A 16,303-nucleotide genomic window follows, 5' to 3' on the forward strand; every position below is an offset into this window, starting at 1 on the left:
GGTACTCACAGGGGGTGCCGCAAACAGCGCCTTCAGGTCGACGGTCCGGTCCGGCGCCCGCTCCAGCAGACGGAGCAGCTGGGCCGCGGCCTTATGCTCCGCCGGCAGCAGGCCCGGGCTCCCCTCGATCTCCTTGAGGAAGTCCATGGTCAAGCCCCGGAGACGCTCGTTGGACCAGAAGTCGTACGAGTGCTTAGAGATCCAGTGTCTAATGAGAAACGTGAAGTTAAATCATCGCGAAAATTAACTTTGACTTTCTACGTTTATGTATGATTTCGGGTAAATAAAGTTTTCTTTTTTTCTATCCTTATTAAAGTATCGTTAAGTAAAATAGCTAAGGGCATAAGGGCAGTAAAGTGATCGATCCCGGAGTCGAAGCAGCAAGCGATTGCTGCCATAATCTCAACACAAGCATTAAACATTAAAATAAGGGTCAGTGCCAAGTGTAGATGTATATCTTGCAGCTCGCAACTCTACACACGCTTGCAACACTTCGTGAATTTAAATTTTTCTGCGTTAAAAATGTATACAGTGATTCAATTTGAAAAAGTATTTTTTATTGCTCTGTGAATATTATATGTTTTAAGTGGCTAACAGAGTTCATAGATCTAAAAAATTTACACAGACAGAAGGATGTGCCTTATCCAAATCAAATGTGTTTGGCCTGGATACAGTTTTGAAATATTGTGTATGAGAATCATAACGTGTCCATCAATCGGAGATTTTATTTTACTGGCACTGTAAAGAAGAAGATAATAGAAGATAAAAGAAAAATATATAGATAGATAAAATAAAATATATAGATAATAATATAGATAGAATAAAGAAGAAGGTAAATAAGATGTAGAATAAATAGAAGATAAGATAAGAAGATAATGATAGATGAATAAAGACACAGTTGTGAACAGCTCCATGGTGACAATTACCGCAGCACGTTGAGCACCCTCATGGTGGCGGCGGTGGATATGACGGAGTCGCGTCGCGCGGGCGGCGGGGAGGTCGGCGGGGGGGAGCGCGGGTTGGACGACGCGGAAGTCGCGACAGCAAAAGCGACAGCCGCCGTCGATGTACTGCTCCTAGACCAAGACAACTGTATACAACTTGGAGCTCTACTTGAAGCAGCTGAACTTAAAATGGACGAATATTAGGTATCTGAAGAACGAAAGAAAGAGGCTCAAAAGTTGGTTGATTCAAAATGAGACAGTGCTGATGCATGCAGAGAGATAAAATAAAAAAAATTGCGAGTGATATAGAGTTTGGTTCATGTACAGATATGGTGAGGTGCGAATTATTTTCCTCACAGAAAGCGTGTTAAAACTTCAACCATGCAGACAATTTTTGAAACTAAATCTATTCAAAGGTAATTTTGATTAAATGTAGTTAATAGAAAAAAAATCACTACCTAAATTAAGATCCATTTGCCTTTTGTTTAAATCTTTCTAATTTATAAATCAAAAACTATAACTCACAGGTGCTTATTTTTATATTCATACTAAATTACGCATCAATCCGAGTCGAGAGCCTATAAAGCGAATATCTACAAACTGTTTAAAAAAGCCTTTTGAATCTATACAATATAAATTTTGTTAGTGCAGATTTATTCTTCATTCCTACCTTTTAGGAGATATAAAATTAAGACGAATTTGAATAGAACTTATGGTAAACGGTCAACGTCGCCCTAAACACGTAATTTCGGATCTTCCCGATCACCTGTCGGTGCCTTTAGGTACCCCAAGAATCCGTTGTTGTCGAAACCGTCGCTTGCGACGAAGAGTTGGGTGAGCAAATTAACCCATAGATACACCCCACTGAGTTTCTCGCCGAATCTTCTCAGTGAGTCGCGATTCCGATCCGGTGGTAGATTCTGCGAAGCACTGCTGCACTTGATAGGGCTAATGTTAGCAATGTCCTTAGGTCCGTGAGCTCACATACTCATTCAGGGAATCTAGTATGACCCCTCGAGGTCACTAGAATAGGGAGGATAAAAAAAATAGTAGTTGTTCCGGTGTAAGGATGATTGAATAAAAGTGTTTATTCCGGTGCCCAAGACATTAATATGTGTGTGAGGGAAATTTTGAGAGTGCCTTAATTACTTTAGGAGATCAGTAGGGCATGACGGTTGCCGGACAAAAAACATTACTTCGTAACTTGGCAACGGTATACGTTTGTGTAGGATAACTTAAGGAAAAACGTGAATACGTCATGGTTTAATACCAGTATGGTGCGTGTATATGTATATAAAAAAGTCGCAATATTTTCCTGTTTGTGTCCATTGTGGTGGAGTGCTACAGGGCCGTCTACTACCTTTAAAGGTTCAGCACTAAAACTCTCGTAGTCAAGAGTAAAGAAAGTTCATAATGCTCTAGGGTAAGCTATAAAATTATCAAAATACTCCTCTACTTCAGTCTACTTGGTCTTCTACCTTTATCTGTGCCAATCACTCACCACAACAGGTCTTTTCCGAAGCTGTTAAATGAATATCATTTGTTTATTAATTTAGAATCTATTCGATCACTAGAATGATTTAGAAACTTCGATGATTTAGAAAAAAAATAGTATCGACAGAGAATGTCATCATGCAGAAGAGTTTGTGAACGCCGATGAGATATATGAAGAGATTGAAATCTTTGAGTTCACAGACATGCCACAACACGTATAGTTGAGAGGCGCGGCGGGGCGGCCGTGACGGAACAGTCGACGAGTCCTTACCTCCGGTGCGATTGGCGGAACGAGGTGATGACCACTCCTGCTTTGGGTTGGCTGGTCTCGCGGCGGTAGTTCTGTGAGACGTGAAGACAAAAAGCTTAGCGTAACTTTGTGCATAGATCAGTGTGTTTGTTGGGAGCCGTTCCCACCTGCGTGACTTGTGATATCTGTGAGGTTACGGAGGAGCGCGGCTCGGAGCCCCCCCAGTAGCGGCGTCGCTCGCTGTTGATCGACGAGTTGGTGTAGCGTCGCTCGCTGGAAGGTAACAGCTTCCTCAATGTTCCTCATCACATTCACAATCATCATATATTTTTTTAATTGGGTACCAACATGTTACACATCAGCACAGAAAATCACAGGTATCATATACATTGATATTACAATAAATGCTAACACAATTACAGGTACCGACTGCATGCATTGAAAAAAAAACTATATATAACATTACATGAAGACCTTACATTATTACACATTTACTACCAAATACGCTATTACTTAATTGAAAAAGCTCATTGAGCAAGGCTGTAGACTTCTCGTCTAAAACTGTCAACAGTGCCAGCAAAAACGTCCAGAGAATACTTGTTATGCAAATTATTTAATTCCCCAACTAGTCTGCTGAGAGGCATCAAGAGGACTGCGCTTAAATAAACCAAGTAATAAAATCCAGTAGCCTCACCTAACAGACCTTCTACCACCAAACCTAGTTCCCGAATCGGACGCTCTCCTGGGTTCCTCTGGGGCGGCGGCGCCGGAGTCCCGCGCGCTCTCGGAGCAGCGCCTGGCCTCGGACGCCGCGGTGGCCGCCGAGGGCTGGAGGCGACGTGGACTCTCCGACGATGTCCGAACGCGCTGTGTGGACATCATCATGGCTTAGATGGGTAAACGAGACTACATACGCGGTCAACAAATCGTTTATACGAAGAATCCCAACATTTTCCATTACATATTTTTGTAGTTTGAAAAAAACCAACTTGATTTTTCAAGTTCGTAACATGGTCGGCCAACAGACACTCATTATGACCAGATTACTTTTTTTTTTTTTTTTTTATAACAACTAAGAGGCAAACGAGCAAGACGGGTCACCTGCTGGTAAGTGATTCACCGCCGCCCACGGTCACCAGCGTTTACGCCAGTGCGTTGCCTACCCTTCAGATAAGAATATGCTCTTTTCTTGAATAACCCAATGTCGCAGTTGTTGGGGAAGACCGCTGATGGCAACGAATTCCAGAGATTTACTGTGCGTGGCAGAAAACTGTTTTTAAAACGCATTGTAGTGGAACGCCAACCATCCAGATGGTGCGGATGATAGTTCCGGCGAGACGATCGGTTGCGAAAATCAGCGGCTTCTATTAAATTGAACAACTCCTCGGAACACTCCCCATTGTAAATTCTGTAAAGTATGCATAGGGAAGATAGATCCCTACGTAGTGCCAAAGGATCTAGCCGATCGGCAAGTACAGGATCGTCGACAATCCGAGATGCCCTACGTTGGATTCGGTCAAAGGGAGATAGCTGATAACCCGGAGCCCCGGCCCAAAGGCGGCAGCAATACTCCATGTGAGGCCGCACCTGCGCCTTATACAGCTTAAGGCGGTGAGCCGGCTTGAAGTACTGTTTGGCCCTGTTGAGTACTCCGAGTTTTTTGGAGGCCATTTTAGCCTTGCTCTCCAAATGCCCGCCAAACTGGACAACACTCGAAATGTCTACGCCCAGAATGCCCATGTTCGACTTTGCACAAAGGTGAGTGTTTCCGAAGAGTGGCGATGCGACAAAGGGGGCTTTTTTAGCGGTGAACGCGCAAACTTGAGTCTTAGAAGGGTTAAACTGGACTAGATTTAGTCCCCCCCAATCAGAAATCTTCACAAGGGATGATTCGATTTCAGACACAAGTTTGTTCCGACACTCATCGACGTGATCCCGAGAGATATTGCTGCGGCCGAAATACAGTGCATCCACGGTACTGTCATCCGCATAGCAATGAATGCCACTGGTATGCAACAAATCATTGATATGCAGAATGAACAATGTCGGGGAACTGAATACTGATTAACTGAATACTGAATGAATACTGATTAAAAGGCACTTTGAGATTGAAATTATAGACTCATTTACTTTGAAGCGATAACCTTTTAGACTGAAACATGCGTGATTTTTACATGCCTTGCCTGCACCATTGCCTATGGGATATTGTGTAATAAAAACAATAAAAGCAAGATGTTGTCACAAGATTTGACAGCACCCGCAGAAGACTCCACCTCTGAGAACCGCTGCGACAGCTTAAACTTATCATCCGTCTTGTATTTATTCTTCTCCTGTTCTTCTTCCTTGTACTTAATGTCCTCGTCGCTCTGGTCCACCATCTCGATGCTCTCGTCCTTCATGATGGCAGCGGCTGCGTCGTTGTCCTTGGTGGGAGACTTGCGGTCCGACTTAGCGCCGTCGTCCGGGCCGGGCTTCTTGGGGCTCCCGACCAGGGTCACGGAGCTGAGGGCGCCAGGAGATGACGGCGACGTGCCTGACGAGGGCGATGGGGTATTATGTGGTTGTTGTTCCCGTGTGGTTAACTTGTATGAAGTGGAAATTGATCGTTACCTTTCAGTGTTTCATTGCTAGACGACGTCGCCATTATTTTGGGTATGGTCAAGTGACTGTTGTCCTCCTCGGTCTTCGGTAGCGTGTTAAACATAATTTTATGAAGATTCCAGATATATTTATGCATGTATGTACGTATGTAGGTATGCATGCGAGGATCAGCTTCTAAAGCTCAAAATCACTTAACCAAAATGTTAAGTGACTGGTAGAGATACATCGTGAGCACGTAAACGCTTTAATTTCAAACCGTAGTTCGGAAAGACTCGTGTGGAATGTTCTGGTTGTTAGCCTACCATACCCTCATGGTGGAGGTGGCACGGAACACACCAAAAACTCCTTGAATTCTGTCGTAGCTACGAGTTTTATTGGAGCAAAATGTCGAAGGCTTAAACAAAACCAAACAGTAAATCTCCTTACCTCCTTGCCTCCCTTACTGACTGAGGACGTTCTTCGCGACGGGGCCATCAGGTATGGAGACAACTTATCTTCTTCCTCGCCTAAAACAAGAACAGAATAGATAAGGTATAATTCTTAAAAATCTGTTTATATAAAAGAATGTATGGCTATGGATGGTCGCTCACTCTTTCTAGAAGCCCTCCAGAAACGCGACTGCCAATCGCGATCGCTGTACTCCGACCCGTAACCTGCGCGGAAACCACTCGCGTTACAAGAAGCTGTGGCGGTAGCCACCAGACAACACAAGATATTTGACATGCGCCTGAATCTCACCAATGATATTTTCAAGATAAGCTTGTTTATGAGGCCATCAGCGCAAAAGTGGCCTAACCCACATTTTTTATATTCAAGCTTATAAGACGTATATTGAAATTTATTTAAAATATAATAAATTTTGATGCAAATCTGGCCTATCCATAGTTTCACCCGTAGATAACAGATAGCTTTGTAAACATTATTTCTACGCGTATAGTTTTTTTTTTGCCTACTCAAATTCAAATTCATGAAAATTCAAACCTAATTGCTCCATAATAACTATGGTAAGCTTAGGCCACTTTTGCGCTGACGGCCTAATTTATACAAGTTCCGAACAACAACATTTGGACCGTCAGTCTACCGAGCAATATCACCTGCTCGGTGGAAGATCTTTGCTACGTATATACCCCACAAATTATTGAACCAAAAGCATGCTACTAATGGATCAGCCAACCGACCAGACAATAATATGTAAACAAACGAATGCGAAGGAATACAAACGGACAATGATGGTGAAAATCCAGGGGTCGGTTTTGTGTCCGTAAGAGCAGGAGAGACCTTTAATCAGCTTGGTTTACTTCAGTCCGGTTTGGGAAGCAAATTAAGTTGTTTATACAAGTAGGTAGACCTGGACTCGTGGTGTGCAGAGTCTTCGACCACCGGAGCGGGATTCGCTCTGCGCCACTAACAAGAGTGTAGTAACATTCCGAGTGTGTTCACGGTAGTAATAGTGCGAGATTTATTAAAACACACATATTTTATATTTAATCAAACGAGACTTTGATGTATATTTTCAAGGCAGGCAACATTTCCGTTTAAAAATTCCAGTAAAGTCCTCGCCCCTCGCCAGCAGGTTCTTAGTTTTGCACAGTTTCTATCAATAAAATTATTATTTAATCTCTAAAATCAAAGAATCACGAATCCTATTGGAACACTGGGATCCCCTCACCAGAGACGGTGCTTGCGGCACTGGTCTTCCTAGTGGCATCCGGCGGTGGGGCCAGCTCCATCTCCTGCTGCGACTGCTCGTAGAAGACCTGCTTGAGAGCCTCCAGCACCGCCACGCCGTCCGTGAACACGCGGTAGGTGAGCAGGAATGTGTTCAGGAAGTCCACGGACAGGAAGCGCAGGTCTGAGTGGCACGAGATACAAAACTGTACACCGAACGTCAATGTCGCGTGACATGAATATTTTTGAATATTTTTTTATGATTGAGGGATTACTGGTGGCCCGGAGGCATTCCAGCTTCACCAGGACAGGTGGGCGAGCAAAGGCTCAGCCAGGAGGGGTGGGATTTGCTAACAGCTGCCCGAGCGCCTCCGAAGGAGACCTAACAACTCAAGAGCAATTGCTTCGCGAATGAATCTACTACCGGATCGGTATCGCGACCCGCTGAGAAAATCCGGCGAGAAAGTCAGCGGGCTGAGGCACGAGATTCGACGAGTACGGCTCCTGGGGTTCCTAAGCCTGCTCCTAGTGCTACAGCTGAAGGCGTCTAATGCAAAGGTTATTGGATGGATCAGTAAGGACGTGTGGTCAACCAGAATAGTAACGTTAACCCTGACCCGCCCACACGTGTGGCACTGTCCCCAAGCGTGGCAACCAACCGGTGAGTCTCTGCAGCAGGCGCTGCGGCGTGGCGGACCGGATCTGCGGCACCTTGCAGGAGTTGAGCGTCCTGCTGAAGCGGATGTCGACGTCGTCGGTGAAGAGCGCGCGGTCGGAGCGGCAGGCGGGCAGGCTGGCGGAGGCGCCGCCGCACGCGCCGCACGCGCGCAGCAGCGCCGTCAGCGCCGCGCTCTCCATGCACTGCGCCAGCTCGCTCGTCCACGCCGCCTTCTCCTCCACCGTCGCCGCCACTGACGGACCACACATAACAACTCTAGACTCTAGGCTTTTTTTAATACGCTTTTATTTGCTTCAGACGGATGTATATTTGTAACGGAATCTTTGAATATGATTTTGACCCCCTTCAAAACCTCGGATTAACTCGAAATTTGGTATACTTATTAAAGACCAATGACAATTGAATATAAAAAAAATATTGAAATAATTGAAATTATACTTAATGGATAGGCTAATATTTATATGGGTCTTAGACTCCCTAATAATAATGACAATAAATAATAATGTTAATTTGAAATGCCCAGCGAAGCGGGCGAGTACGGGTAGCTTAAACATAAAATTAGACATTTAACTGAGACTTAGCTGAGACACACATCACTTTCACAAATACATTTAAGCACAACAGGTTACATTTAAGCACAACAAGTTACAGATAAGCACAACAAGCAGCAGAGTGACGCCACGTGAGCTCACCTAAGTGCGCGCAGATCTGTTCTCCCTTCACTTCTACGCGGATCTTAAAATCTTTCCCCTGGTACATGTCCCCCCCGGGAGACGAACACACTGATGTGGAATCTAGATCAAACGTGAGAGTTTAATAATAAGTGTGCCATATATATGCAAAGATATTTATAATATTTTCTTTATTGCCCTTGTAGACAGACGTGTACAAGGCCCACCTGAAGGTGAGAGGTTACCATCGCCCATGGACTTCGGCAATACCAGGGGCAGAGACAATCCGCTGCCTACGGTTAATCGCAGATCTCTTGACATTGAGCTAGGCACCGAAAATATCTCATATACTAAAAACACTGACTTGCAATAACTTGAATTAGAGAGCACATACATTTCATGTTAGATGTTGGTTATATTTCAAACATCTAAACAAAACAAGTTACAATTAAAAATAATAAAAGCAATTTTAATTTGAAAACTATCTTCTTAAATTATTTAAAAAATTTAAATGTATGGAACGACCCTACCCCAATATTTAAAAAAAATAGGCATGAGGCTTTTCTCTTCTCCCTCTCTTCCCAACAATATATACTCTAGTTAATAGGTAAGTATTGTATCTATATATTAATACGTGAAGCAAAAACTTTGTATCCCTTTTTACGAAAATTGCGCGGACGGAGGAGTATGAAATTTTCCACATTTATAGAGAATATAGAGAACAAGTGGACAATGCTAATATCTTTTTTAAAATAATGCATAAAAGATACATTAAATTAATAAAGAAAACATTACACACACTACATACCATGTATTTGACGCACACACGCATGCATACTATTTATTTATTGTCAAACTTTTGTTCTTGACGTCTGTGGTCAAATTGAGAATAGATTAAATATTGTTTGTCTTTATTAATTTTTTTTTATAGTGTAGCCTTGGCGAAATTTGTGATTATAGTATGTGTACAAACTTACAATTCCAATTACTTATAGTCGAATTTCGACTACTGTGGGACTTCTAGTTTCATTAAAAAACCGAAGCATGAAGGACACAAGCGGCGCTTACCGTCGTCGTCGTGGTTTGACGGGTCTTCGATGAGCAACGCGTCGTGCAGGGGCAGCCTCCCGGCAGCAGGCAGGTGCAGCCTGCCCCCAGCTGCTCGTGTGGTCAGCAGCAGGTGGTTGCTGAAGAGGAACGCCTGTCGAGCCTGGAGCGACGCTCGTCTGCCTTTGCCCACCACTTGCGACAATGTACCTGACAAAACACACATTCGCAAACTTCAAGCACTAGTAAGCCCACACGGGCAGGTACCACCGTCTTCTTATGGTTGATGCGATCCCGATTTAGAACTTAGAACTCATAGTTCAAGGCCCACCCAAAGTGTCGGTATGCACTATGTGAGGTCGATTGGATCTGGCTATCGCTTAACGTCAGGGGACCCGGTTCCCCCTGATCCAACAAATAACAACGCTGGAAACACAAGAACAATCCGAGCGGAAGTAACCCACACCCCATAGTGGTCACGCGACTGATCAGCTGACTAACTAGGCGGTAGATGTAAATCAATGTACAGTGCCCGGCGATAAGCATTGCACATCGACCTTCGGTACGAGACAATCGGCCAATCTCGGCTTCGTAGAGCGTTATCTCTGTCACACGCCGCCTATGAGACGTTTCGTCCTTGTTCAAGTGCACTAGTGCCGTAGCGGTCGGGCAGTATTTATTGTCAGGTACTGTAATTAATAATACCTGCGTTTTAATGACGTCAAGTGGAATTTTAACTTTAAGTTACAAATTAAATGACAACCTTGCCGAATGAAGACTTGGTTGACGTCCAGCAGAATGTCGCAGCCCTCGATGATCATCCGCTCCACGGCGAGGTTTTTGCGAAGGTTCTCTGTCTCGCTCACCTGCAATTTGTACGCTTTAAAAGACCTGTTTAAAAGACGGTGTTTCCCGAGCGCTATGACATGTCCTTCTTCAAAAGAGGCTTGTGGTATTAAGAGTATTAAGCGGTAGCCAGCGGCTTGGCTCTGCCCCTGGCATTACTGCAGTCCATGGGCGACGGTAACCATTCACCATCAGGTGGGCCGTATGCTCATCTGCCTACAAGGGCAATAAAAAAAAGCCTGAGCACACGTTAGCAGTTTCTGAAAAGTTACATCAGACTATGCTTTTTTTATGGTACATTATTCTTTTATATGTATTTTAGGATACCAGTTCCGTTAATGTAAACTAATATCAAAAATTTGAGTCAAGTGGTTGAGAACTAAGCCTAAATCTTTAAATTTGCTTAGCTATCCTTAAAATAACGATAATAAAGTTAGCATTGGGTATCTCTGTGAAATTTTCACCGCAATCGCACCCCTGGCAAGGTCCCCCTGTCCTGTTCTGTGTCGGGCTCATGTTCACGAATGACTACCATGAAAAAGTAAAAATATCTTGTCTTAAAAATCATACCCGTGAGGTTTTTTTTTATGTTTGCATGAGTACTTGTGCTAGGGCGGCTTGGGAACCTGAACCGCTAGGTTAGATACCGTCATCCTGTATGTTTCTGAAGTAAAGCAGTCTTGCGTTACTATTTGAAACTTCACGTCTCGAGGTGTCTTTATAACATAAAAATGTAAAGAGCTTTGGAAGCTGAACAAACTTCTAGAGAGAGACAGAAACAACTTGAGATAGAAACTTGGCATTCAACTTCGGTTTTCATTCATGTAATCTTATTATGCTAGGAAGTTTAATTACTGGTGGTAGTCTTGTAAGTCCGCACGTGTAGGTACCACCACCCCGCCTATTTCTAACGTGAAGCAGTAATGCGTTTCGGTTTGAAGGCTGGGGCAGCCGCTGTAACTATACTAAGACCTCAGAAACTCAGAACTCATATCTCAAGGTGGGTGGCGGCATTTACGTTATAGCTGTCTATGGGATCCAGTAACCACCAGTCCACCCATCTAAGCAATAAATAATAAATAATTACAAAAGTCGGTTTCCTTACCTCGTCGTGCATCTGCCTGGAGAGTTCTTCTAGCTGCGCCCGCGCGTGCTGGAGGCTGCGTCGCTCCACGTGGTCGTGCGGAGTGTGCGCCAATAGCTCGTGCAGAGTTATTATGTAACGCGGTATCTGGACAACGGTCGCGTATATAGGTATCCACAGCTTATGTGATATACAAACATTAACGCACTCGTTGTGAGTGCTGTTTTTGTCAAGGAACAGCACGAAAGCTCTTCATTGGTCAATAGCACGGTGAACATCATTAACAAATATTTTGTTTGTAAAATAGTGGCAAGGTGGTTGAACCTACATGCACAAACTTCCAACTATGTTACTGTAGTCCTAAGGAACCCCGCAGGTACAAAGGACCTCCATACGGTTATTGTTCGCAGCACGCTGATGTAATATAATATAAATACTCAGAGAGTATGTACTACTTCCCATTCACCGATAAATCCTTTAGTCGCCTTTTATGACGCCCACGGGAAGTGATGAGGTGGTGCTATTCTAGGCCGGTACTAGACAGTTGTGGTCATTCATTTTGGTACTGTGTGAAACTGAGTGAGCATGGAATTTGAGTTCCAAGCTTTACGACATTTACTGAGTCGGTTTTTCCTTGAACTAAATAGATGAATGAGCACATGAACCATGTGGCTTTAAGGCGCTATCGTAGCCTATTGAAATGATTCGTGAATGTTTTGCACTCGACTTTTAGGCTTGGCTAAAATTAAGTTTGGTTCACGTTGCGACTTCGGATACGAAAACTTTGTGTATACTAAAAGAGTACAGTTCCAACAAAGTCGGTTATTTACCTGATGCATTGGATAAGTGAGGAAAGTCTCCAATGATCGTCCCTGACAAGCGGGCTTGCTTTCGAGGCGTGTCAGCAGATGAGCAAAGGGCTGACTTTGCTTGCACTCTGTCAGAACTTGTAGCGAATAATGATGGTTCCTCACGTATTCCTGGTAGATGGTCAGCATCGGTAGGAGCATGTCGAATAAGTCTCCTGCAATTTCAGGTCAGCAGTTCACTTGGACAAGAACCGTTGACAAATCTACCAGCCTAAATTTACCTATTTTCATAACTTCTTTGATTTTTTGGCAAACATATATAATATTATATGGACAGATATGTATTATATCATATAAATAGAATATTGTGTTACAGTAGCTGGAGTTACTGGTATTATAAACACACAGATCGCTTGGCATAGTTTTGAAGTAAAGATTTATTGGCACAATTTCATATTGAGGTTCGCTATTTCAGACTTATCTCTTGCTTTTTACTAAATATTTATTTTCCCCTGGCATTCTCAAGCTTAGATAAAAAAGAAAAGATCATGTTTCCAAATAAACCTCTCAACTAAAAAAAACATAGAGACCTAACAAGCGTTAGAGGGATTCTGCGGAAGAAGACCTTGGATGAATAGGAAAAGTAAACCCTCACAAATAGAAGCAAGAGATGGAGCGAAACGGAAAATAAATGTAGAAGAAACCAAAACACGGAATACCCTATAGCGACCGAGGAATGAATGGATCTGCGAATGTTTCTAGATAATGCCGTCCAGCTATTAAAAAGATTTAACTCGTTCTTCTTGGACCAGATCCCTACCCGTAGAAATAGCACATTGTTTTCTTATTTAACCCTGATACAAATTCGACCTCCAAAACCACACCTGCCCAGGATTGGCCATAGGTTACGAAAATCTACGGCCAATGCAAATATTAAGCTATGATTTAGAACGCGACATTAACGTATCTGAAAAGTAAAAGTAGTGATTAATTTTTAATTTAACTGTAAGTTAACTAAACTATTGTCCTAATCTACTTTTAATTTTACGCTCTACTCAAAATTGGTACTATTTCTACATTAAATATTGTGTATTACTCTGCAGCTCTCTACAATAAAGAATGTTATAACCTCGACTAATTCTCTACGAATAAATAAATGCTCTTAAATATTCTAATCTATGTCCAAAAATAAATTATAATTATTATCGCTCCAGATTGTACTAATCTAGATTCGTTGAATATATTAATAGAATCTATAAAATTGGTAACAGGGGGTGCTGTCAAATCGCACGGTACCCTCGCCCTGGCTATTTTTGATGAAAGCTATGATTGCGAAGCGGTGAAGTTTTCCGGTTTGATTTATAAGTATATGTACTAAAGCTACGTATAAATGACTAAATGATATTTTGGATATAACAGAAAAACAGTTACACTTTGATATAATGTCTTTAGGTGAGCAAAAGTTTTGTATGTGTGGATTCCAACTGTTTTGAATTTAGATATGTTTGGGACTGGGAAAAGGATAAGTTTTAGGACTCACTCAGTAGCTCGTTGATGCACTATTAAATTTTCTCACTGGCTAGAGTTATATGTACTGATTGATCAACAAATCACAATTTTATGGTTTAGCACCGGCACCATGTTTTTTTTTACACACTTTTCGCGCCGTTTTCACACGCACAGTTTTTCTTGTAATGTAATGTAATGAAGGAATAAGGAAAAGGAAGTCCCAATACCAACAACCCAACGAGGTAGGAAGTGCGCCTGTTCGCCGTCCTAACCCTAATTGTGCAGTAATGTATTTATGATATACTGCCATTTGTGGCTTAGGATACCTACCTACATTCAGTTTCACGCCGTGATGTCTATGTGTGATTACAATAAGCACTCGATGCCAAACAATGCGTAATCTTCATTTAAAGATTTCATGGATTTATGTCAGTTTATTAACAATTTCATGTATATGTATGATTTTTTTTTTCAAGTTTTGAGTTCACGCATTATTTAACATATTGAGTTTGAAACTTTATATATTTTCACCTAAAATCTTTGGTAGCCTATAGGGCTATTCCAACTACGTCGGTTTGGTAGGTGAGCTCATGGCGCTCAATCTGGGGAACTTACTACCACTAGCTTGATACATCTGCTAGAAGATCAATAAAAGTTTCTGGAACATTATCAAAGTCATCAGGATATACAAAAGATTCTGCATTAGTCACAGCGAAGCGTGGCTGGGATTCACTAAATCGTTCCAAAGCGTATTCTAATGAAACTAAAACCTTTTTATTTGGACTAAATTTTGTGTAAAAATCAATTTATAAAAAATCTTCTACCAAATTTCGCTATGAAGAAGAAGAATCTCGGTACCTAACTTACCCAACACGAGCGTGGGCCAGGACTCCATTCTAGAAGTCAAACCCTTGAAGAAGATCTGGTGGAGGAACAGAACCGTCTCGCTGTTCAGGAATATGGAGTTTACGTCCTCGTGCGTGCAAGGTGGCTTCTTCGAACTGGCTGCCATTTTGAACGGGCGAAGGAAACATGTTACCTTAAAGAGATTTTATAGTTAAGAGAAAGTTCGTTTCAAGAAAGTCCTGGTGGGACTAAAGTCTTTTCTGCTTCGCTAAGATGGGTGCATGAGCTCTAGGACACGATCGGAAAGAAAGGATGCTAACAGTAGCCAGAGCGCTTTTTAAGCAAGCCTCACAACTCAAGGGTAGCTGCTCCGCAAATGTATCTACTACCAGAGATCGCAATCACGATTTTTCGAGGAAATCCGACCGGAAACTAAGGAAGCTAATACTAAGAACTAAGTGTCAAATCGAATTCTTCAAGCCCGGTTTTGGTACTTTGGTTGCTGCTAGCATTAGAATTAGTAGCGGCCAACATCACCTAGAGCAGATCAGGTAGATCCAGAGAAACAGTCATTGTACAAACAAATTAAGACGTGACCTCCTGAAAGGTGAAAAGTGGGTGGCAGTTTCCATGATCCAATGTTTACGAGCACCGGGGCTTATCTAAAGAAGTAAAACCAAGGCTTCGATTGTTGGACGAGCTTACGGCCCACCTGGTGTTAAGTGGTTACTGTAGCCCATAGACGTCTTTAACGGAAATGCCGCCACCCACCTTGAGATATGAGTTCTATGGTCTCAGTATAGTTACAACGGCTGCCCAATCCTTCGAACCGAAATGCATTACTGCTTCACGGCAGAAATAGGCAGGGTGGTGGTGTCCACGAGTGCAGTGTCGAGCCTCATTACTGTTGAGCGTGAGGCTAGTATTTGGATGGGCTACGAAAGTGTTTGTTGTACAAAATTTAGAGCTTACCAGTATCTCCAATTGTTCCAGATATTCTTCTTCGGCTTCAACCATTTTGAAAACAAGACTGCAACAGATAGTTAAATAATTATTCTATTGTACAAAATGACAATAAAGTTTAAAAAAAACACGATTGGTTTTCATATCTCGAAATATCACGTCTATGTTAACATTACATAATTGTATTTGTTTGTCTTTCCTCTAAATATTATTTCTTGTACTAATTCACCTGTTTCGTTTCCTCATGCTCTCGGCGTGTGGACTCTTGATGTACTGGTCCACAATCTGCTTCCAGCGCCTTCTGCACAACCAGCCTCTGAAGAAACTCTGCAACCAATGAATGGCCATTTCGATAATCCAATTGAGTAGTTTTATTTTAATATTTTAATCACAATTTTGCATAAAAAAATTGTAAGTGAAATTCTTTTATTGCATAGCGTACATCTCATTTGCTGTTTTTATTACTTAAAATTTATTATAAAATTTTTCAATAAATTCATTTTGAACAATATTTTTAAAAATAAATCCTTGATATTAGACTCTTTGTATGTGGGTATACAGCTAGCACTTCGTGGCTATGCTGCTAGCCTCCGAGGACTTGGTTAGTGAGGAGCTTAGTAGGAGGTTAGTCGGACCGAGCCCTGAGCTCAGGACCCGTCTCATTGTAAATTTTAAGTCTGGTCATCTGGTCATCATCATAAACTGCACACTCAATATTTCGAGTCTTTGGTATTGACCGCAGTATAGCGCCTTTATCTAGGAGACATTTTTTATTGCTTAAATGTGTAAATGAAGCTTACGGCCCGCCTGATTTTAAGTGATTACTAGAGCCCGTAGGCATCAACAACGTAAATGCCGCAACCCACCTTGGGACATGAGTCACATGGTCTCA

General features: G+C 42.4%; 1 protein-coding gene across 1 annotated transcript in view; it reads right to left on the reverse strand.

The window, feature by feature from the left end:
* Nucleotides 1-16,303, reverse strand: part of LOC149500510 (ras-specific guanine nucleotide-releasing factor 1) — a 72,330-nt gene that overhangs the window by 16,446 nt on the left and 39,581 nt on the right. Inside the window, exons 8-27 of the mRNA XM_089736238.1 lie at nucleotides 15,641-15,738; nucleotides 15,421-15,478; nucleotides 14,461-14,641; nucleotides 12,115-12,308; nucleotides 11,306-11,431; nucleotides 10,118-10,220; nucleotides 9,376-9,564; nucleotides 8,329-8,430; nucleotides 7,617-7,868; nucleotides 6,959-7,141; nucleotides 5,880-5,942; nucleotides 5,716-5,795; nucleotides 5,299-5,371; nucleotides 4,962-5,221; nucleotides 3,383-3,555; nucleotides 2,856-2,961; nucleotides 2,710-2,780; nucleotides 2,446-2,466; nucleotides 927-1,076; nucleotides 10-208 (exon numbers count right to left, since the gene is read on the reverse strand). Of these exons, the coding sequence (XP_089592364.1) occupies nucleotides 10-208; nucleotides 927-1,076; nucleotides 2,446-2,466; nucleotides 2,710-2,780; nucleotides 2,856-2,961; nucleotides 3,383-3,555; nucleotides 4,962-5,221; nucleotides 5,299-5,371; nucleotides 5,716-5,795; nucleotides 5,880-5,942; nucleotides 6,959-7,141; nucleotides 7,617-7,868; nucleotides 8,329-8,430; nucleotides 9,376-9,564; nucleotides 10,118-10,220; nucleotides 11,306-11,431; nucleotides 12,115-12,308; nucleotides 14,461-14,641; nucleotides 15,421-15,478; nucleotides 15,641-15,738 (2,682 nt within the window). The remainder of the gene's footprint in view (nucleotides 1-9; nucleotides 209-926; nucleotides 1,077-2,445; nucleotides 2,467-2,709; nucleotides 2,781-2,855; nucleotides 2,962-3,382; nucleotides 3,556-4,961; nucleotides 5,222-5,298; nucleotides 5,372-5,715; nucleotides 5,796-5,879; nucleotides 5,943-6,958; nucleotides 7,142-7,616; nucleotides 7,869-8,328; nucleotides 8,431-9,375; nucleotides 9,565-10,117; nucleotides 10,221-11,305; nucleotides 11,432-12,114; nucleotides 12,309-14,460; nucleotides 14,642-15,420; nucleotides 15,479-15,640; nucleotides 15,739-16,303) is intronic.

Source organism: Bombyx mandarina, chromosome 21 (assembly GCF_030267445.1).
Source record: "Bombyx mandarina strain Sakado chromosome 21, ASM3026744v2".
Classification (NCBI taxonomy): domain Eukaryota; kingdom Metazoa; phylum Arthropoda; class Insecta; order Lepidoptera; family Bombycidae; genus Bombyx; species Bombyx mandarina.